The 23,831-nt window shown below is 32.0% G+C and overlaps 2 protein-coding genes across 2 annotated transcripts in view; one reads left to right on the forward strand and one right to left on the reverse strand.

The window, feature by feature from the left end:
- LOC126700090 (protein TOPLESS-RELATED PROTEIN 2-like) overlaps window positions 1–6,134 on the forward strand; it is a 54,876-nt gene extending 48,742 nt beyond the window's left edge. The window contains exons 25-26 of the mRNA XM_050398078.1: window positions 5,098–5,270; window positions 5,438–6,134. Of these exons, the coding sequence (XP_050254035.1) occupies window positions 5,098–5,270; window positions 5,438–5,651 (387 nt within the window). The 3' untranslated portion in view covers window positions 5,652–6,134. The remainder of the gene's footprint in view (window positions 1–5,097; window positions 5,271–5,437) is intronic.
- A 10,860-nt stretch (window positions 6,135–16,994) lies between these two features.
- LOC126700091 (auxin-induced protein 15A-like) lies at window positions 16,995–21,889 on the reverse strand. Its single transcript, XM_050398079.1, has 2 exons — window positions 21,459–21,889; window positions 16,995–17,124 (listed from the first exon to the last, which is right to left on the reverse strand). Exons 1-2 carry the CDS (start codon window positions 21,777–21,779, stop codon window positions 17,116–17,118), a joined length of 330 nt encoding a protein of 109 aa, XP_050254036.1. The 5' UTR covers window positions 21,780–21,889; the 3' UTR covers window positions 16,995–17,115.
- Window positions 21,890–23,831: the final 1,942 nt, after the last annotated feature.

Consider the following 23,831-nt stretch of genomic DNA (forward strand, 5'->3'; position numbering starts at 1 on the left):
AATGATTATGGTAACTTAATTCATTTTCTTCTTCTGTTACTTCATTTTTCTTATGAAATATATTCATTGTTATTCATGATAGTACAGTTGAGGATTGAAAAAAAAAAAAAAAATTGGTCGGATTTATTTGAAGGATAATTTTGATGAATATTACGAAGAATAAAGATTTAAGATAAATCAACTCACAAACTTTTTTAAGTGAATGAAATCATCCCAGCAAAAGAAAACACTAATTAATTAGAGGCATAATTTGTTTGTCTAAAATCACATGCTTATACTATATAATGAAACTTGGGTTTTAAAATTTGTGATTGTGTTAAGAGGCTTTCTTCTCCATGTGAAAAATATCTACACTCATTAATTATTAAGATGCTTTATTTTTGTTGATAACATTAAGATGGGTAAAACTATAGTACCAATTGTTTACTCTAATTAAAACTATATTATCTAATTTCCAATAAATTAAAATTTCTACTTCCACTGAAGTTCTATTCCCAAAATTTTTCATATAATCTAAAATAAGATTCTAATATTTATAATTTTATATTTTAATATAGTAAACTTTACATATTATATTGTGTGGTTTTGTTATGTGACTTATTAATTATTAAGATATTAATTTACTTTTGGTAAAATTCTATTAAAATGTCAAGTGACTCACTAATAATTAATATGATTTCAATTTATTAACTTCAAATTTTAATTAAGCCGGGCATTGCACGGCGCCCGGTGGCATAACACTAGTTTTATAATAATAAAATTGAGTGTGTAAAACTCATCTTTCTCTCTTTGACTCTCTCTCTTAGCCCAATTGAAGACCTGGTTTGAGTGGCAGACAAACCTTCGGCAATAATTAATTCAGTCGGATTCTTATGAATATGAACAAGCTGGTCCATGCCAAATTATTTAAATGAAAGTTCAAATCTGGAGAGCGAGTTGAATTAGATTGCGTTACTATTGAATTTAAAATTAATGAGGAAGAACCATTCCACTCATCGTGTGAGAGACATGAGTGTGACGAAATATGATGTAGGAATGGAAAATCTTCTATTTTAATCTTTGTCTACAACCATGGTATTTCTTTCATAGCTACATCTCACTTGTCAAACATTGTACATGTCACTACCAAAACGCAAGACTTGGCAAGTAGTATCTAAGACTGGGAAAACTCATACTCATAGTCATACTTAGGAAGTAGAAAAAGGGGTACTACCGAGTCATCCACAAACAACACAACAATGTAGGGCCACAACCAAAACGTTCACTCCTAAGTGTTACATCTATCAATACTTATAATATCAGAATATTGTTTGAATGCGTTTTGGTTTCCACACTTGAATCTTGGGAAAATGATTTCATTAAATAGACAAAACAGTTACACTTGATAAGGTATTTAGACAGACTACAATGAGTTCAAAATATGAGTTATAGATGATGTGAGAATTTGTGAAAGAAAACTTTGATTATATAATTTTTTTTTTTGAGAATACTAAGTATTTTTTAACACATACACACGGAGAGAGGGGAGAAAGTTTTTTAAAGAAACTTACAGTGGTGTATATCTAAAAGAGCCTAAAACTCTGATTATATTAATTAGGAAATGATTGTACAAGAGTTTGTATTAATTAGGAAATGATTGTATAAGAGCTATTTTATACTAGTGTTGATACAAAAGCTGAAGCAAAAACTAACTCCTAACTCCACATTATACGGATCTAAGCAGCATAACCAACCAAATTATTACACATGTACATGTATAAATAACTACTAAACTACAGAAATGAACTGATCCTAAACTACAAGTCGCACAAGCTGTTCTGGACTGAAGGACTGTCGTATTGCTATAACTAATGCAATCCTTCCACTCCTCTGTTTTGGACCCTGAAGGTTTGTCTCTCTACATTTCAGTACTTGTAGCTTGCAACATTAGACTTGCCCTTCTGATAGATGAGGTGTGAGAAGTTCCTATTATTTTGCTAACTTTGAAGTTTGAACTGATCTAAATCTTCTTTGGTGTTGTATTTCATTCGGTTAGCTTGGGCTTATTTGATAGCTATGCTTCAATTACCCCCCTCCATTCTGGCGCAAGCTCAACAGGCTAGGGGTAGACAGATGTTGAAGTTGGACTATGTGGAGCCTAGTTTTTATTCGATGTAGTTTGTGATCTAACCCAACATGGAAGCGTTAGGGTTTTAAATGAGATTTTTTGTGAGGCTTTGTCCATAGAGCCAAAGGTTTGCTGTATTTATGTACTATATTACTGCTTCTATATTTCCTCTATGAAATAGTGAAACTGTTGCAACTCTGTGAATGTACGTACATTGTCAAATTACGTAATTGTGATTGTTTCTTTGCATAATTTTCTCTATTTTTTTATCTCACAAGTTTCTAGGAATTAGGTGAAATTCCAAACCGTTAAGTTTAAAAATCAGCCAATGAAAAAGTGATGAAACAAACTGAAAATCAATTAGGCATCCAAGGCCATAGTTGCAACTTTGTCCCAAACAAAGTGAAAATCAATTTAAACATGCTTCATGCGAGCATGAAAATAAGATTAGCAGTGAGGTACATGCACCAATATTGTCGGACTATATCTAGGGTGGACGAGGTTGGGGGATGCCAGGATCACGTTAAAGAGATTGAATAGATAATAATTCAGTAGCAGTGTTGACAATAGCTTTATACTTCACTTTGGTGACTGAACGAGCAATTGTAGGTTGATTTTGGAAGCTCTAAGAGAATAAGTTCTTACTGAGATAAACACAAAAGACACCCTATGTAATAGGCATCAAAGAATGCATTAATTAGAGGAGGTAATGACCGTGTAACTAACAGTGTTTGGGAAAAGGCAAAATTTTTTTTGCCATTTGCCTTTTGTCTAATCCTTTTTTTTTCCGAATAATCTAACTTTTTGCTTTATTTAGAAATAAGCTAGTTTTTAGCTTCTTTTCTCTCTCTCTCTCTCTCTCTCTCTCTCTCTCTCTCTATCTCTTCTTCTTTCTTTCTTTCTTTCTTTCTTTTTATTTATTATTTATTTATTTATTTATTTTTTAAGTTAGAAGTTTTTAGCTTTTTATCATACATTTGACATAAAAGTTACCAAAAAATTATATCTTTTGATTAGCTTAATATTATGCAATTAAGCTACTGAAAAAACTAAAAACCCATTAACCCACATTATATACAAACTGAATTCAGAAAAAAAAAAAAAAAATAGAGAAGTCGAGAGAGAGATCAAGAGACAGAAACTGGAGAGAATAAAGACAGCCTAGTTCAGCCAACTCATGTAAATTCTCAACCTAAAAAATAATAAATTTATTAAATATTTTATCATGACTTCCTAAAAATTTTTTGAGCACCCTACTTTGAACATCTTGGGAAAAAAATTATCTTTAGCTTACTTTGGAGATGACTGTAGAAGGATATTACCAACCTTCAGCATATTAAAGATCTGCATTTGTGAGCCTTTGACTCTTCTAATTTTTTTTCTATCTGTTTGTCTCCCTTATGTCTTAATCTCTGGCGTCCAGAGTCTCCTAACTCGCTAAGTTTGGTCTGTTTGCTCTAGCTTGTTTTCTTCTTTACTTACTGATTAGATTGCTCGAGGAATTACAACCATAATCCATGTGTATGGATTAGATTTACAACCATGGTCCACATGTTTTAGTTTCAGTTGTTTGCTCTCTCTTTTTTCTTCTTTTGTTTCTCTTTTATTTTCCCACCACACACATGTATGGTTGCATTGAACCAGCACCAAGTCATTGGAAAAATTCTTATTGAAATTTTATTCACCATAAACTTGTCTCCATTGGAGCACAATAGTGCACTTATATAAACTATAATAAGACTAAACCACAATCCTAGAAAGAACTTGTTAGTGTTGCAAATGAATCTTTATCTTGATCCATAGAAAGAACTATCATATCAAGTTTTTTCACTTCATGCACCACAGAGGGTTATTTAGTAACAGATGCATCAAACTCACTTTTCATAATGTGTACCCTCTTACTCTTTGCTCTCTTGTTGAAGACCTCAACTACTTGGTAAACCAACACCCCCAACCACTGCGTGCATGCTTGTGGCCACTTTTTTTAATACTCCCTTCCCCCTCACTGTCACCATTTCTTATGTAAGTTCTTTATATTTTTAAGGACTAGGTAGGGTTTTAATTTTATTCTTATAATAACATTTGCATGTTATGTCAATTATACATGGTTGCTTACTGATGGCCATTTGGAACCTGAAAATGTATCATGTTAAAAGGATCATCTTACTGTGCCGACTGATTGGTCTGATGCTGGTGATCCCTGTATCAAGTTCACATTAGGAAACTCATAAGTTTGCCCCCCCCCCCCCCCCCCCCCACAACCTCTTCTTTGTTGGGTTAGAGCACTATCATAAGTGATGTTAATCAAATATATGAAGTGATACTTTTTCTTTTTGCAAAGCAACTCTCTCTCTCAAATTATTTTGGGACGGGGGATAAAATGGATTGTTGTGGACAGTAGATAAAAAATTGATTAACCTGTGCTGGATTTAGTGGATAGTGGATAAGATAATCTGTGCCTGAAAATTGGGCGCCAAATGTGGTCCCAATGCTCAGCTATGGAAAACTTTATACCTTAATCATGAAAAGATGTAGGATTAGTATTTTCAATTTAGCATTTATATGGTAAAATGAATGAACATGCTTATAAAAAAAAAGAAGGTAAAATGAATGATACACATGATTTTAGGTTATAACTGTAGGGGGCACCAATAAATTGATAACCTTACAGAATTTTGAACAGATGACAAGCATTGGTAGCATATGTTTTGCCAATGAGCTCTAGAATGGTACTCCATATAACGGCTGCATTTAAGAATAAAATATTAATGGTACTTCTTCCTGCCATAAGAATCGGCGAGTAAGTGGAGTGTGAGGTTGTGGGTTCAAAACCCATAGGATGTAAAACTTGCCATTTAAAAAGAAATCAAAATATGTTAGCTTTGTGAATTTTGTAATCATATCATTGAGTTTGTTTTCTTGATTATCAAATTTTAATTGCAGTCACCATGGTATGTCTTTTAATGCTGTTTTGCCAATCCATGTTGCAGTGGTATCCAAAAGACACACTTCCAACACCCATATCAAGTGCAATTTATTCATGTGATGGTCTACTGGTTTATGCTTCTTTTTATGATGGTGCTGTTGGAGTTTTTGATGCGGATAGCTTAAGGATCAGATGTCGAATAGCACCTTCTGCTTACATTCCATCATTTTCTGTTAGGTGAGAAAATACTGTTCTTTTGTAGAGCTTGCGATTTATTGATTAGTGATTCAAGTAGAAACCAGTTCCTATTTTTCTCTATGAAAAATCAGTCTACTTGATGTACCCAAAGCCTCAACTATTGAAGTATTATTTCTTGACAAGAATCTGACAAAAATCTTCTGCAGCGGCAACTCAGCCTCTCCTTTGGTTATAGCTGCTCATCCATCTGAGCCTAACCAGATTGCTCTTGGCATGAGTGACGGTACAGTACACGTAGTAGAGCCAATTGATGTAGAGCAAAAGTGGGGTGGCCCATCCTCTCATGATAACGGGTCAATGCCTTCTAATTCATCAAATCCTTCCCTGAGTGGTCAAGCATCAGAGCTTCCTGCTAGGTGATCGAGGGTGTAGATAAGTCTGCGCAACCACAAGGAGTATAGAGAGCGATCGTGAATTTTAATCATTACCATCTTCATATTTTGCCTAAGCCATTGATTTAGATCTTTACTTCTATATAATATTCATTGTAAATTCTTTTTGTTTTTGGTCATTTTGCTAATAGAAAGTTTGGAGTAATTTATCTTGCTGTTGGTCAGCAAAGTTGAAGACATCGTGGAAGACCAGTTGCCTTCTACCACACTACGTATTTAAAAAAGCATTCGAGGACATCCAGTGAGGGTCATTGGTTTAGCAAAGTAGTTGAAGGCATTCAGAGAAGCCATTTGTCTTTCATTATATTAGTTTTGGAGGGTTTCTGATCATATGCCTAATTCTTGCCTAATGTTATAACTATGATATAGCTTCATGTACCGTGGTATTAGCATGAGTGTTTTTGAGGGTGTCATTTCCCTTCATTTATTTTAATCTCAATTTTTTAACATACTTATGGTATCATGCCCCTTTGCTTTCAATTCTGTTACTCCTATTAAAACATAAGGTGCAAGGTGGTATTTTAATGAAATTTATTTCAAAAAAATGAGATTTAAATGAAACAATCATTTAAATAGTAAAGATTCGAAAGTTTATGAAATATTGTCCCCCTCCCAAAAAAGAAGAGTAATACAGGAAGATGTAAAATCAATAAATGCCTAGCCCCTCATTTCTATACATATAGTAGAGATGGATATATATAAGAAAGTAGAACAAGCTGATCTCTAAAACTACCAAATTCGGCGAGGCATAGCTTCCAACTCCTAAATTGTCATGAATCTCAGTAGTAAAATAAAATAAAATTTGTCACGACTAGATATATTTACTGATATGGGTGTCTTGTTATATGAAAGCGCTAGCATTAGAAAACATTAAAAAACTGCAGGAATGTGTAAGAAAAACTACAGAACAAAGTAGCTGAATATCTATGTTAGCATTGCACTTCGCACTGGCTGATGATATTCACTTGTTCAAGCTTTGCGTCCATGTTATTGCATGTTATGCTTCTAAGGTAGGATCTTTGTAATGAAATAGTGTTATGGGGGTATATAGCAACTCAATTCCTGATCAAAGCATCCAAAAGATTCGTTGACTTGCAAAGGTGCCCAGTACAAAGGTACTATGAAGGTGCCCAATAGTCACTACTCGGTAGTACATAATTGCTTGAGAAAATTGATTTTCCTCTTTCTGCTGCACAAGTAAGGACGTATATCATTCCACATGCCATGGGAATCCAAAAAACATTAACAACTAAAATCTCCACCTCCAATTTAACCCCTTTTTTGTGTGTGTGTGTGTGTGTGGAGAAGAACCTCCAATTTAACTTTGATTGGAGGTTGGGACAATTATCATTTGCATACGTACATAATAAATAAATCAGGTTTTGTATTTTTTTTAATTGGTAAGCAAAACACTTATCCAATAGGTGTTGGACTCAAAATCTCGACATCCCCTTGCTTATAGGAGAAGAACTGATCGACTACCTAAATGTTAATATATTGTAGAAGGAAAGCGAATTGCAAAAAGTCAGTAGCTTAGCATTAGTGTCATCTTTCAATAAAGGCATGAGCGAGAAGGTTTTATTGAAAAATCCATATATGTTAAAATCAATATATAAGCAATATCCAGTATTGGACTCTTGGAGTAAAGTTTATATATAAGATACATGCATGCGCATTTGATATATATGGGTTAAGAATTTAGGATCAATTACATGCTGTTATTCTTAATAATTAAGAGAGAGAGAGAGAGAGAGAGAGAGAGAGAGAGAGAGAGAGAGAGAGAGAGAGAGAGAGAGAGAGAGAGGTGTTGTAACTCTATGTGATATTACATTAAAACTTCTTATTAAATTAATATTTTGAAAATTTTATTGTTAGATTACATATTTTTGTCATTGTTAATATACAAACCAAATTTCATGTTAATAATATGTTTTTTACTATTTGATTCATAAACTAATGTTTTTATGTATAATTTTAAAGTTTTAAAAACCTTGATATTCAAACATTTTATGATAAGATGGTTATTGAGTTTCGATTGTCTTGATATTTTACAAGCATGAGAAGTATAGGGAGATAACATAATCCAATGGTTGATTTATGAACATACTATTTCAAAGAAAACTTAAAGTGGTGTAACTCACATTGAGTTACACTGGGTGTTAACTCTCTCTCTCTCTCTCTCTCTCTCATTTTTTAATTATAGCTTAACTTGGGAGGAGAGGAAGGGACTCAGAAGAGAAAATTATTGAGTGTTAGAACTTAGAGTACCTCCATAACTAATTGAATCTACTTCTTATAAAAATAGTTTGTTCTAACATATTATCTTTAATATTTTAGAGTCCAAATTATACATTATAATAAATGTGCCTCGTTTACATTTGCAATTAGTGTATACACGCATACACATATGAGAAAATTTATAAAATAAAAGCCAATCATGTGAATATTAAATGATATTTTAAGGCAAGAATTTTTTTTTTTTTTTTTAATATATGTAAGGACACAATTTGGTTCCCTAGCCCAAAGGATGAATGAACTTAGGCCCAAAAAGCTTAATACAATGAATTTGTAGAGAGTAGGTTAGAAAACTGGGTTTTAATGAATCAGACAACAAGTAAAGTGGATTCAAATGACAAGAAAATGAAGATAAACTGGTTTAATCTAAAGAAATCATCCTCAGCACAGTCCGAGGAGATTAGTTCTTATATATTTCTCTCAAGTTTGATTAAAAGTTCAATTCCTGATTGCTACAGTGTTTTTTTCTTAATTGCCCGATCCCTCTCTTCAGGATCTTCTTTCTATTTTATACTATCCTCCTTCTTCATCCTTACCCTCCATGTGTAGACTAGATTGCTAGTGTTGATTCTTGTCCCATTAGCACATTTTTGAAGTCTTTGGGGAGTAGCTGTAAGACTGAAAGATACTGTTTAGGTATCACCTCTTCATTAATGTGGCAAGAGAGTTAGTTGCAGAGCATTTAATGCGGTGGTAGCAATTTTCCCTTGAAATATTTCATGACCTCCTTTTGTCCTGTTCTTTTTGGATACTTATCCTCATCAGTGGAATCATTCGGAACGTTGTTCTTGGTGTTAGACCACACCTTTTGAACTCGACTTTGCTTAGCCAAGGAAGTATTCCTCCTCGGACTACCTTCTTAGTTGATCGTGATTAGACTTCACCTCTTGACTTACTAACACGGATTCTTAGTAAGGTATTTACCCATCCTCGGACTACCTAATGTCCTTGGATTAGGCTCACGGCTCAATATATTCATAGATATGTACTCTTAGACCTATCACCCCTACAATATATATATTTATATATTTATATTAAGTATATATGTTAGGGTTTTTTCAGACTGAATTAGCCATTCCCTAGTTTTTTAAATTCAAATTCCATTTATGATTCACATGGAAGAATTTTTAGTAGCTAGGTAGAATTCACATGAAGGATTTCACAATTTGAAGGATTTCAAACCCGAATTCTTCAATGAATAAAATTAGACAATTATACTAAATTAGACAATTAGCATTTCAATTATATAATTGTTTTTATTTACTTTGCCTTGAGTCACATTAATTATATGATTGAATTTTTCATTTTCTTTTTCTTTTTCATTTGTGGATTTCCTTTATGCATTTTATTGTTGGTATACTTCTTTTATAACATGACTAGTGAACTACTATACTTGTTTTACTTCAAACTTCACCGGGGAAAACAAATATAAAAACAACAAATATAAGACAAAATGAAAATACAAAAGCAAGAGTATTAATTAAAAAAAGAACATTATTGTTTCCTTTTAAAGGTGATAAAAATTAATAATATGATCCTAAATTCTTTACGTATAATTAATTCTTCTTGATAAAATTTTGTGTAAACCAATAAATTTTAGGGATAATTACATAACAAACTCCATCTTTTGATATTATTTTTTAGATAACATGTTGAAGTTTCAAGTACATAAATGTTCATAACATAGTTTTAAAGGTATTACAGTTTGAACATTAATTTTATGAACATATATTAACAAAAATAACATTATTGTTCCTTGGAAAGAGAGAGACTAGCTAGTGTTTATTCAATTTTCAAAGAAAATAGAAAAAGTAGATATGCTAATTAATTTGAAGGAGGTTGTGAATGCTGAAGGAGTAATGTGGACATAAGAAGAAATTTTCGTGAAAGAGGTGACTAGGAAGTATGTCCCATTCCTATTTATAGCTAGCAGTAATATTAAAAAAGTTCCACTATAGACTCCGAATTTTGAAAAAAATCTAGCACTATAACTTTATGTGATGCGAATTTGCCATGCAAATTTTTTTTTTTTAATTTTTTATTTTTAATACTAAGTATTTTAATACACACGGAAAGAAGGGAAAGTATCTTAAAGAAATTGATAGTGGTGTATATTCAAAAGAGTTTGATTTTGCAATAATTCTAATGTAACAAATTGTGAGTAGTGGAGAAAAAAATGGTAGGTCCATATAATCAATCACACTCTGTTATATAAAATAACTGTGGTAATTATTGTAGTCCTAAAATTACTCGAGAATTTTTTTGTCAAAATTTCGTATACTCTTTCACAAAGTTAACTCACCTCACTGAGACCCACTGAAACACAAAATATTGGGTTAAAATTTTGGTGTCACCAGACTTTTTCATATTAAAAATCACAAATATATATTGATTTGTGAAACAAGGTCTCCCCTCGCTTTTTGACCTTAACAGTTATGTCCCGAATGCTTGATGCCTTGTGCCATTGGCCATGGAAAAAAAAGCAAATGGGTTTTTTCCTGAAAAACGTGTTACAAGACTTTTTGCCCTTATTTTTCTATTATATTTTTATTCTTTTGTAAGGTAGTAGTATTGTTACCTAGGGCCACACTTATCTACTTACCTCTACACAGCAGCAAGATATAAATTACAAGAAATTCATTCTAATCCACACTCTGTTGGTCAGTCGTTATATTGTAATTTGTCTAATATTATTCTAGAAGTTTGTAATGGTTAGTCTTTATGGAATGAAGTTCATAAATGTTGGCTTTGGTTTGAATTTTAACAGCTGATGAAAGGACTTATTTTTGAAGGGTTTTCTGAGTAAACAAATTAAAATTGTGCTTGCAAATTGAAGCATGGGTAATTTGAAGAGTAATACTACGGACACAGTTAAGGGTTCATATATGATTTAACATCACTTTCATCTTAACTCCTCTTTAACACTACTTTCATTAGTTAAAAGATTGAAAAATTAATTGTTTCTTTAAAGTTATTGTAACCTGAATTTCCTGATTGTAACATAAAAACTGATTGGTGTCTTAGTTTGATGATAAAAAGCTATTATTAGGAGCGGATGCTATAGGTTGAAATTCTCTAAAAAAAAAAAAAAAAAAAAAAAAATCCTATTATACCTAAAAAAAAAATTCAATAATTTTTTAATATAAGTATGATAGAATTTCAACATATACCATCTGCTTTATGATGATTGCTTACACCAATTGGTATTTATTGTAGGTGACGTTTAAATCTCAAATCTTTTGTTCTACGACGAGAAACTTTACCAATTAAGTTAACTAGAATCCATATTTTTAATTCATTAGCCTTGATACTTTTACTAAATAATATAACACCCTTATTTTTAATTCACTGGCCTTGCTTCTTATTTAAATGTTTCACATTCAAAGCTGTCATCTAATTTATCGTATACAAATCAATTGTCCTACTTTTTGTGTTTTATCAAGTATGGTATGTCATGTGTTTAATTTTTTTTTATTTTTTATTTTACTTTAGTTATTTTATAAAGAAAGTTAAATAAATATATGACAAGTTATAATTAATAAAGTATAAAGTGAAATAGAAAAAGTGAGATATATGATTTAATTTTATTTTAATTTGACGAAAGAATAACTTGTCAATCTTTTTCTTTCTTTCTATTTTATACAATCCTAATCCTGTGTTGATTTTATACAATCCTAATCCTCTGTTGTGGGCCTAAGAGCCACCCACTTGTCCTCAAACAGATTTAATTTGTAGGGACTTTTTTGAGTACTGCTAGGGCTACTAATATTGAATTATAATGATTCTTAAAAAAAAAAAATTGTATTCTTATAAATTAATGTATCATTTTCAAATATGTGAGAAAGAGAAGTAATTATAAATTATTTGATAAGTGATTGATATGATACTAATTATAATTTTGTAAACATTTTATAATAAAATTGAGAAGGTAAATCTCCTCTTTCTCTCTTTGACTCTCTCTTAACCCAAATTGATGCTTGGGTTTGAGTGACAGGCAAACCTCCGGCAATAATTAATCAAGTTGGATTCTTATGAATATGAACAAGGCCCATATAAAATATTTTAAATGAAAGTCAAATTTAAAGAAAGAATTGAATTAGAATTGTGTTACCATTTGATTTTAAAATTGATGAGGAAGAACCATTGCACAAATCGTGTGACACACATGAGTGACGAAATATGATGTTGGAATGGAATAATCTTATATTATAATCTTTTGTCTACTGCTTATATTGCAACTCACTTATAAAACATAAATTGCACGTGTCACTACCAAAACGTGTTGGCAAATAGTATACAAAGACATTCTGGACAAACCATATATAATATAGGAAGCAGAAAAACTGGGTACTACCGACTATCCAAGACTTTTGTGATCAGACATTTTCTTTTTGCAAGATATGGAAAACAGTTACACTAACAGCACTAGCAAAGGTGGTGCTAAAATAGTTTTTTAGCAGTACTACATATAAAAAAGAGTGTTGCAATAGTGGAGTTAAAAGTAAAATTTTTACCTTCATTGCTACAGTGCATAGCTATATATGACTGTGCATTGTAAGTGAGAGCTAAAAAAAAAAAATTCATTTTTTATTTGCCATCCGCTTGTTTGTTTGTTTTTCTCTATTCTTTTATTCTCCAACCGTGCAAGCCTTTGAAGACAAAACACTCAACTCCCTCAAACTCACTCTCTCAAACTCTCACCTCTCTCTTTGACCACCGCCGGCTCAACTTGATCCTCAACGTTACCGGCCCACCGAAGCTCGATGTCACTGACCCACCAATTGACCCACTTCGTTGAACTCCCAAGCCGACCCAAGCCCCAAGCCGCTGATCCACACCTTAGACCCACGCCTTCGATCAGCTACCGATCCACGCCTCTGACCCATCTCAGCCTTCTTTGATGCTCTCAACTCTCTCAAACTCACTCTCTCAAACTCTCACCTTTGAACTCTCACCTCTCTGTCTTGCCGCTGGTCCACGCTTTCGATCCAACTCGCCTTCAGGCGAGTTGTCTCTGTCTTCTTCATCTACATGCTTGGGATTTTTAATTTGGGTAATTGGAATGATAAATTTATAATATTTGTTAAATCTAACGATAAATCGTCGAGGATTGGAATGTATTGGGAATTTTCTGTTTGTAGGAATTTATGTTTTTGTTTTTAAATGTTAGTTTGGGAATTTTCTGTGTACAGGGAAGGCTACAATTTTTATTTTTTATTTTTATTTTTTTTTGTTGTTGTTGTTGTTGTTGTTGTTGTTGTTGTTGTTTTGGTGGAAGAGTTGCGGCGGTAGTGGCAGCAGCAGTGGTTGTGATGGTTGTTTTTTTTTTTTTTTGAGAAATAATTACAACATGCTGCTAACCCTGTAGTTCGAACCATTTCCCCCCTAGACCCCCAAGCACTTTGTACATGGGGAGGTGCCAATTCAACTACAAGGCCTTTGACAAGTTGCGGTGGTTGTGATTGTTGTTTATTGTAGTGGATATATTATTTTATTGTGATGTTTACATTATTTTATTATGTTGAAAGCTAAAATAGATCTATTGTTGCTGGATGTTTTGTAAAGTGAGTAGGTAAAATAGATAAAGTAACTTTTTGTGGTGCCAAATAGCTAAATTTTTAGCTCCACTGCTGTGGATGCTCTAAGGTATTATTAGAATTAGACAGACTACAATCAGTTCAAAATACAAAATATGAGTTACAGATAATGTAGGAGAAGTTGTTGTGTTATGGTAGGTGATAGGTTACCTTGTGATTGTGAGCAAGATTACCGGAATTATTAATAACATCTTAAGAGAGAAGCATGCCATCTATATGTTTTTTATATTTTTTGGTCAGGCCAAATAACCCAGAACTAGCTTTTGTCATGAATATTTTGAAGGAAACTATAGGAGACGAAATGAACTGTTAAACATGTAAAGGTTGTTTTCACATAAATAAAAAAATAAAACGATCACACAAGACAAACTAACTTACAAATCCCAGAGGTAATATATGTAGTACAATTGATAAGCTTCAAATTTACATCCAAGGACGGACCCCCCTTGGGCCCCCTACTGCTGTGGATGCTCTAAGGTATTATTAGAATTAGACAGACTACAATCAGTTCAAAATACAAAATATGAGTTACAGATAATGTAGGAAAAGTTGTTGTGTAGGTGATAGGTTACCTTGTGATTGTGAGCAAGATTACCGGAATTATTAATAACATCTTAAGAGAGAAGCATGCCATCTATATGTTTTTTATATTTTTTGGTCAGGCCAAATAACCCAGAACTAGCTTTTGTCATGAATATTTTGAAGGAAACTATAGGAGACGAAATGAACTGTTAAACATGTAAAGGTTGTTTTCACATAAATAAAAAAATAAAACGATCACACAAGACAAACTAACTCACAAATCCCAGAGGTAATATATGTAGTACAATTGATAAGCTTCAAACTTACATCCAAGGACGGACCTAGTAGGGGGCCCAAGAGGGTCCGACCCCCCTTGGCCCAATTTTTTTTTTACTAGGTATATTTTATGTTTTTAATAGTTGGGCCCCCTCTCTCCCAAAACCTTGGCCCCTGTTAGCCAGCCCCGCCCAGACAACCCAGACCCAGCCCAACCCAAAAAAAACTAAAAACCCATTAACCCACATTATATACAAACTGAATTCAGAAAAAAAAAAAAAAAATAGAGAAGTCGAGAGAGAGATCAAGAGACAGAAACTGGAGAGAATAAAGACAGCCTAGTTCAGCCAACTCATGTAAATTCTCAACCTAAAAAATAATAAATTTATTAAATATTTTATCTTGACTTCCTAAAATTTTTTTGAGCACCCTACTTTGAATATCTTGGGAAAAAAATTATCTTTAGCTTACTTTGGAGATGACTGTAGAAGGATATTACCAACCTTCAGCATATTAAAGATCTGCATTTGTGAGCCTTTGACTCTTCTAATTTTTTTTCTATCTGTTTGTCTCCCTTATGTCTTAATCTCTGGCGTCCAGAGTCTCCTAACTCGCTAAGTTTGGTCTGTTTGCTCTTGCTTGTTTTCTTCTTTACTTACTGATTAGATTGCTCCAGGAATTACAACCATAATCCATGTGTATGGATTAGATTTACAACCATGGTCCACATGTTTTAGTTTCAGTTGTTTGCTCTCTCTTTTTTCTTCTTTTGTTTCTCTTTTATTTTCCCACCACACACATGTATGGTATATTGGGATAGGTATGACTTTTCTTGATTTTTATTAAATTAATTATATTATTATATAACATATTAACAATATATATATATATATATATATATATAAATATATATAAAATAAGCTACTTTTAAAATAGATAAAAATATATAATAAAAAAAAACACTAAAATGTGCAAATCATTACTTGATTAGATTTTTTTTAATGCATTTAATTTCAAGAATTGTTTGTCTACTTTGCAACTTTAACTTATTAGTATTTTTTTTCATATATTAGTCATTAAGTACTTAATGGATAATAATCTAGTTTCGAATCTAATCCCATAAGCAAGTTAAAAACTATTTGATCTATTCATGATGATATTTTTAAAAAGAATACTATACTTTTGGATTCTAATGTTGAGTTATAAAATAATTAACTTATATATTGAATGGTATTTACATTATACTTTAGACTATTATATAAATTATGAAAATAACATATATATACAAATCTCATTTTCATTTGGCGCCCCCAAAGACAAGTTCCAAGTTATGTCATTGCTATGATTTTATTCACATAACTTAAGTTTCTTAATGACCACCTTAAAAATATTTCTAGAATCGTCACTAGCTATATGAATGCTTATTTGGATTAATTTTTTTTTTACTTATACTCCAGCCCCTCGGACTTGAAATCCTGGGTTCATCCCTGCATCCTTATATATAAAAAATTCATCATGTTGATCTCTATATAGTGGAATGGAGTGAACAAATAATGATGATAAATGGTCCTTCGTTTCATGGTTTCCAACACCTTGCCCATCTCTATATTGGTACATGCATCATTCTAAGGTTGAATACAATTTCAATAAATGTTTTAAAGTAGGGAGAAGTTACTGTTCATTCTTTATTCATCTTCTTCTATGTTGCACTAATCAAACACATTATGTATTTTAGTTTGTTCTAGCGTGTGTCCTGACAGAAGAAGAAACTAGAAGAAACACCCTAGTTCTCCCCCATTTTGTATATATAGGTATATTCATGGATAGGTTGTAATAATGTTTTTTGAGTTTGGAGAATATTGTTTCATAAAGTTGTTAAAGTGAAAATTCAAGTTCTAAAATTTTTTAAGTGAAAATTTGAAATTCAACATTTTCGATTAGTCGAAGTTTTGGCTCGATCGATTGAAATGGTAAGAAAATAATCTTGGAGCCTTTGGATGAATTGATCGCTATTTGATTCCTGTTCGATCGATTGAAAAGAGCACTTGATCGATTGAAAGAAACTTTCGACTGATCGAGAAACGTAAAACAGGATTTTTGCAGAATTTTCTAGTAACTGTTCTGAATGTTTGAAGAGGTATCAAGCTTTGTGAACGGTTTTATGAATCATTTTGACTCTCCATGCGTGCCTTTTGATGAAATATAGCCTTATGGGTATAAATAGAGGCTTATGTTCACTTGAAAAATAACCCAAGAAATCCTGTGAGTATTCTTTAAAATTGCTACTTGTAGAACCCAAAAACTTGGTTGTATCCTGAGAACAAGTTTGTAGAAATCCTTTAGCAACTTGCATATGGGGACAAATAATATTGTCTAAGGATAACATTCAATTGTACCTCCAAGTCAATCATTAATTTCTATTTACTTGAAGTGTTCATTTTGTTCTTTCATTATTATTCTTTGATTTGATAAAATCTCCAACACCCCATAATATAATAACAATAATAATAATTAATAAAAAAAATTCTGTTTTGGATAACAGACCATTTGCTTAGTAACATGATCCTTTATTTGAACACTTTTCTTATAACAAAAAAAAAAGAAAAAAAAAAGATCCTCTGTTAGTCTCTCAGAAGTAAATCTTGGGAGAGGAGATATGGGCACGGTTTTAACTTCTGTACTTCAATATGAAGTGGCAGCTCTCAAGATTGTTATTGACAGGCAACAGCGCAAACTCTTTTATTATTGCACCTGCAGAAACATACTCAATTAATTGCATTAGAATTAAAAACTACGTAGTTATATCAGCCAAAGAATATGAATGAGCGTAATTTTAACCCTCAACGAATAATTTACTGCATGGCCTAATCGCAACCCATCCATGACTTGCTTAAAGAAATCAAGTTGAGTGCAATTTGTGCTGCAGGGTTGGGCTTTTGGGCAGAGTATCATGTTCTTTGAGTTGAGCTTGGATTGGCCCTCAACTTATGTCAACTTGCTTGTGTTACACACATCGCATCCGTGCAAAGATTACTTTTTATTTATTTATTTATATATATATTTTCGATAAAGATTACTCTTGAAGTGCCTCACCATGAAAAAGAAAAATAAAAAGAACAGAATTGACTTTCTTGTGATAATTTAAAGGTCACTAACAGAGATTGGCTTGTTCAGTGGGGGTTACTCCATTCAATCTGTTTTATGTTTAAGTAGCACCTCCCTAACCATAACAAAGATGGCTCTCTCCCTCTAAACTCTCTCTCCCTTTCCTCAGAAGCTCCGATTCTATTGTAATCCTCTTTACCTCTCTTCCACTTGTCAACCCTTTTTATTTTTTGGTGTCCCCTTTGTTGAAGTAGGTGGGGTATTTATACTAGTGGATGGTGCAGCTCCCCACGAACGGGGGATGCATAGTGGGCTGTTTTCCTATCAGCTGTCCTTTTACCTATTTTTAGTAGTAGTAGTAGTAGTAGTAATAGGCTTGCTGAAGATTGCTTTATTGTTTAGACGGGTTATTTAGCATTTAATCCTGAGTGACTGTTGGTTGGTGAGAGTAATTAATGCAGAAGTGATTATTATTTCTCTCATATGTCTCTTCCTAACCTAACCTAGCCTTTCTCCTTGACTACTTTTCAATCTCAATCTCCACCGTTCCCTATTCCAAAGGCCATGCCTAGAATTCTTCCTTCTTTGATCAACAGTTTAGGGACGAACCAAGATTCAAAGAGGGTAGAAATTCTTTGTTCAAAGATTTTAAAAAATTGGAATATTAATATTAGAGGTTGAAAAAGTTGTATTATTAGCATTAATTTATTTATTATTATTTGTATTTTTTCTTTTGAAAAAAATTTAATAATAGGATTTTATAATTAAGAGTTTTGTAAGTTAATTGACACGTCTTAATATTTTCAAGGTCTAACTAATGTGTGGATGAAGTGATCAATACGTGGCATAGGAGTTGTTTCTATGGCTATAAGGCTGGAGCCATTTGCGAGGGGCATAGAGCTCTCAAGTGAGAGAGAAAAATTGGGTAAAAGTTATTGAGTTTATGTAATTTTTTTTTACTAGGATTTGTAATTGATTTATTGTTATTGTTTTTGCTTAGACTGGATTTAAGATTTGTCCAAAGATTTTTCTTATTATCTGGATATGTGCATTTTTTTTAAATAAAATTTTCTTGTTATCTATTTGTTGAATTTCTTGGGTTAGTTTGTAAATTTTTTGGGGAGGGGGCCAAGTATGGAAATTTAAGAGCTAGAATTAAAATTCTTTTTGTTAATATACATACTAGTATATATTTTTTCCAAACATTTGGGGGGGGGGGGGGTGGCCGGCCTTAGCCCTTTAGTAGTTCCATCCCTGCAACTGTCAATGGCATTCCTAGGTTGGTGTCCTCGTGTCGGGCCCATTCAGAAGAGGGCTCAAACTCATCCCTTCACACACTCCCGCACAATTAACAATTAATTTTGCTAATACCTTGTTGTGCTAAGTCACATGTTTCAAACCATTCCTCTCCTCTTTTTGTTGTTGTTGTGCGTGTGTGTGACTATTTTCCCTCATTACTCCTCACCTTACAGTTACTTTATTCTCCAACTATTCTTCTCCATTTTGTGGCTGGCCCAAGATTGTTTATTCTCCAACTATTCTTCATTTTGTGGCTGGCCCAAGATTGTTTGAGGCCTAAGGTGAGAATTTTATAGGGGCCTTTTTACATCTAAATATCACTTAAATAATATTTATTTAATTTTATTTAATTTCAAATCCATTATTAATTCTTACTTATTAATATGACTAATTCACTCAAAGTGAGCTAATGATAATTACAATATAAATTTTACAAATTGGCATATCACCAATAAAAGAAAAGTTATTTAAACATTCATTTTATTATATTATTTAAGTAACACCAATCATATTCTGTTACATCAGTTTGTAAATTTGTTTTCCTAAAATTTGTACTAGCTTTAGCATTTTTCATACACTTAATGGTGACTGTGTTGTATTTTTATTATTATTATTTATTTATTTATTTATTTTTTTTTTGTGGAGAAAATGCTAAATTTATTACAAATTTTACTACAAAAAGCTTACAAATTGACGTGTCAATGAGGTGGCACTTCAACAAAAGAATAAATGAGTATTGAATTACTTCATTGGTGACATATCAATTTGTAAGACCTATATAATAGAATTTGTAATATACTAACATAACTCTAATATTTTAGGCCTTCTTAAGATTGGGATAAATTATACACTTAATTCACACTTTTTATTTTATTTCAAAAAAAAAAAAAAAAAAACTTACCCCCCATATTTGGGGGCCTTCTTTTGTCAGGAGGCCTTAGGCCATAGCCTAAATGGCCTAGGCTCAGGGCCGGCCCTGCCTCCATCTTACGTTACTTTTCCTTTAACCTTTTCTCCTACTTTTTTCTTCCAGTTATTCTCCTCCCTATCTTCTTTTCAAACCATTCCTCCCCTTGCGCCTCTCTCTCTCTCTCTCTCTCTCTATATATTCTTCTTTCTTTTGGTAGAATTTATTTATTCTCTTATAGCTCAACTTTGGGTTGATGGCTTTTTGTGTGGTTGACCGCTTTGTTTGGGTTGATGCGGGTTGGTGTTTTGGTACTGTGTTTCTTAATTCCCCATCACAAGTCATCTTTCTCCCTTTTGTGACTTTGGTTTGATTTTAGTTTAAATTAATATTTAATTGTTTTGGAAGTGAGAGTTTGAGTTTATATAAAAAAAAAACAATCTACCTGGCTATATATATGAATGTGCCTACCAAATTCATTTACATACTAATTGAGTATTAAAAAGTTTATCTCTTATGCCTTTGATTTTGTTTTAATTTTAAGTTAGATAATTTTATGTATTTGTGATGGCTTTGATGATTATGATAATTTTCTTAAGAGAATGAGAAATTTAAAATGCATCAAAATAATAAATTTAAATCTAAGAAAGTTCAATTGTAAAGAATAAAATCTAGAAAAACATAGCCTACTTTGACACAAATTTGGAGAATATAGCCTGTTTAAAAAATAACAACATTAACGAAATGCTCCTAAAATATGCAAATAAAGAGTAATTGATATAGAAAGATTAAATAGAAATGTACATTTGTAGATAAAAAGATAAACAAAAAAAAAAAAAAAAAAAATCTTGAAAAAATTGTTGCACTTGGAGAGAGAGTCAATGAACATAAATGGTGATGCTTAATTGCTTATATGCAATCAAGAAAGAGAAAAACGTGTTTTTTTTTTTTTTTTTTTGAGAATCAGAAAGAGAAAAACGTTGAGTATTGGGATACCTGTGTAGGTAACTGAATCTACTTCTTTTAAAGACATATAGTTTAAATACATTATATTTCAAAAATTTCAGAGCTCAAACTATACATTATATCACATTAAAAAATAATCACATATTTACGTGCCTCACGCAGATCTGGACTAGTGTATAGTATACACACGCACAAGACAATTTGGAAAATAAAAAAGTCTAATCATATGAATTTATCATATTAAGTATATATGTTAGGGGTTTTTACGCAAGAATAAGGCATTTTCTTATCATTCTCTCACATGAATAAGACTAAGACATCATATGGATGAGCTTTTTTTTTTTTTTTTTTCTTGATCAAGGGAGAATGTATAACGTTTTAAAGTAGTGATTTTTTTAATTACGATTATACTTTCATATTAATTATAAACTAATTATGTTAAGTAAGTTGATGAAAATAAATTAATCCAAAACGCACACTAATAATTATCGGGTAGCTAGATTCTAAAAATATCATGTTTAGTGGTTTAGTAATGAATAGAAAGGAAAAAGGAAGAGAGAGTAAAAAAGATTGCAAAGATAAATCGAGAAACAAAATAGCAAGTTTTTTCCTTCATTAAAAAAAAAAAAAAGAAAAAAAAAAAGAAGGAAAGTTTTCCAAGAGTTAAAAGACTTTTTTTTTTTTTGACAGAATAGGTAGACGAGACTTTGTTTTTTTAATACATGAAAGCAATTGATGAATCCAAATTATAAATTCTCAACAATCTACGTGCATGCATAAGAACCAGTTTCTAGGATTGTGAAGATACCTTGGCTAGCTTTAATAACTGATCAAATTCTTCTGTTTTGCATGCAAGCATCATGGGACCTTCTATTTTTGCTTCAAGCTCATCTTCTTGTGACTGCACAAACAATTCTTGGAATGCTGGTAATGATAGATACTTCACTGGAACTTCGTATCTCTTCCTCTCTTCTCCCACGTACATACCTATATGACCTTTTAGAACTTTGCGGGTCTTGGAGCTTTCAGTAGAGTCAATTCGATTGTACGAGTTCTTTGAATGACTGAATAAACCTAGTTTTTTCATGAGCATGTTGATTTTCCTACGAGCAAAGGTTGTGAAATACATTATAGTTCCTTGGTTAAGAGATAGAGAAGACCAAGGAAGAATGTCCTATATATATAGCTAGCAGTGACATTAAAAATCACAAATATACATTAACTTGTTAAACAAGTTCTCCTCCCACGATTTGACCATAACAGTTATGCCTCGAATGCTTAAGAATGCCTGGCATGATACATAGAAAAAAAAAAAAAAAAAACAGCAGCCTAACTCATTCAAATGGTTTTATTTCTGAAAATGGGTTACAAGACTTTTTGCCCTTCTTTTTCAGTTTTTCTATTATTTTTGTACTATTTCCTAAGATATATAATGTTTGCCATGGGCTACACTCATTTAATTACCTCTATGACTCTTCACAGCAGCAGAAGATATAAATGACAAGAAATCCATCTAAATCAGCATTCAGTGGGTCAATTGTTAAATTTTATATTGTCAGAAATGCATGGTTTGAAACTTTGAATTTTAACATCTGATGAGTGGACTAATGTAAAATAAGATTCTAATATTTATAATTTTATATTCTATTCCCAAAATTTTTCATATAATCTAAAATAAGATTCTAATATCTATAATTTTATATTTTAATATAGTAAACTTTACATATTATATTGTGTGGTTTTGTTATGTGACTTATTAATTATTAAGATATTAATTTACTTTTGGTAAAATTCTATGAAAATGTCAAGTGACTCACTAATAATTAATATGATTTCAATTTATTTACTTCAAATTTTAATTAAGCCGGGCATTGCACGGCGCCCGGTGGCGTAACACTAGTTTTATAATAATAAAATTGAGTGTGTAAAACTCATCTTTCTCTCTTTGACTCTCTCTCTTAGCCCAATTGAAGACCTGGTTTGAGTGGCAGACAAACCTTCGGCAATAATTAATTTAGTCGGATTCTTATGAATATGAACAAGCTGGTCCATGCCAAATTATTTAAATGAAAGTTCAAATCTGGAGAGCGAGTTGAATTAGATTGCGTTACTATTGAATTTAAAATTAATGAGGAAGAACCATTCCACTCATCGTGTGAGAGACATGAGTGTGACGAAATATGATGTAGGAATGGAAAATCTTCTATTTTAATCTTTGTCTACAACCATGGTATTTCTTTCATAGCAACATCTCACTTGTCAAACATTGTACATGTCACTACCAAAACGCAAGACTTGGCAAGTAGTATCTAAGACTGGGAAAACTCATACTCATAGTCATACTTAGGAAGTAGAAAAAGGGGCACTACCGAGTCATCCACAAACAACACAACAATGTAGGGCCACAACCAAAACGTTCACTCCTAAGTGTTACATCTATCAATACTTATAATATCAGAATATTGTTTGAATGCGTTTTGGTTTCCACACTTGAATCTTGGGAAAATGATTTCATTAAATAGACAAAACAGTTACACTTGATAAGGTATTTAGACAGACTACAATGAGTTCAAAATATGAGTTATAGATGATGTGAGAATTTGTCAAAGTAAACTTTGATTATATAATTTTTTTTTTTGAGAATACTAAGTATTTTTTAACACATACACACGGAGAGAGGGGAGAAAGTTTTTTAAAGAAACTTACAGTGGTGTATATCTAAAAGAGCCTAAAACTCTGATTATATTAATTAGGAAATGATTGTACAAGAGTTTGTATTAATTAGGAAATGATTGTATAAGAGCTATTTTATACTAGTGTTGATACAAAAGCTGAAGCAAAAACTAACTCCTAACTCCACATTATACGGATCTAAGCAGCATAACCAACCAAATTATTACACATGTACATGTATAAATAACTACTAAACTACAGAAATGAACTGATCCTAAACTACAAGTCGCACAAGCTGTTCTGGACTGAAGGACTGTCATATTGCTATAACTAATGCAATCCTTCCACTCCTCTGTTTTGGACCCTGAAGGTTTGTCTCTCTACATTTCAGTACTTGTTCATCTTAGCTTGCAACATTAGACTTGCCCTTCGGATAGATGAGGTGTGAGAAGTTCCTATTATTTTGCTAACTTTGAAGTTTGAACTGATCTAAATCTTCTTTGGTGTT

Source organism: Quercus robur, chromosome 9 (assembly GCF_932294415.1).
Source record: "Quercus robur chromosome 9, dhQueRobu3.1, whole genome shotgun sequence".
Lineage (NCBI taxonomy): Eukaryota > Viridiplantae > Streptophyta > Magnoliopsida > Fagales > Fagaceae > Quercus > Quercus robur.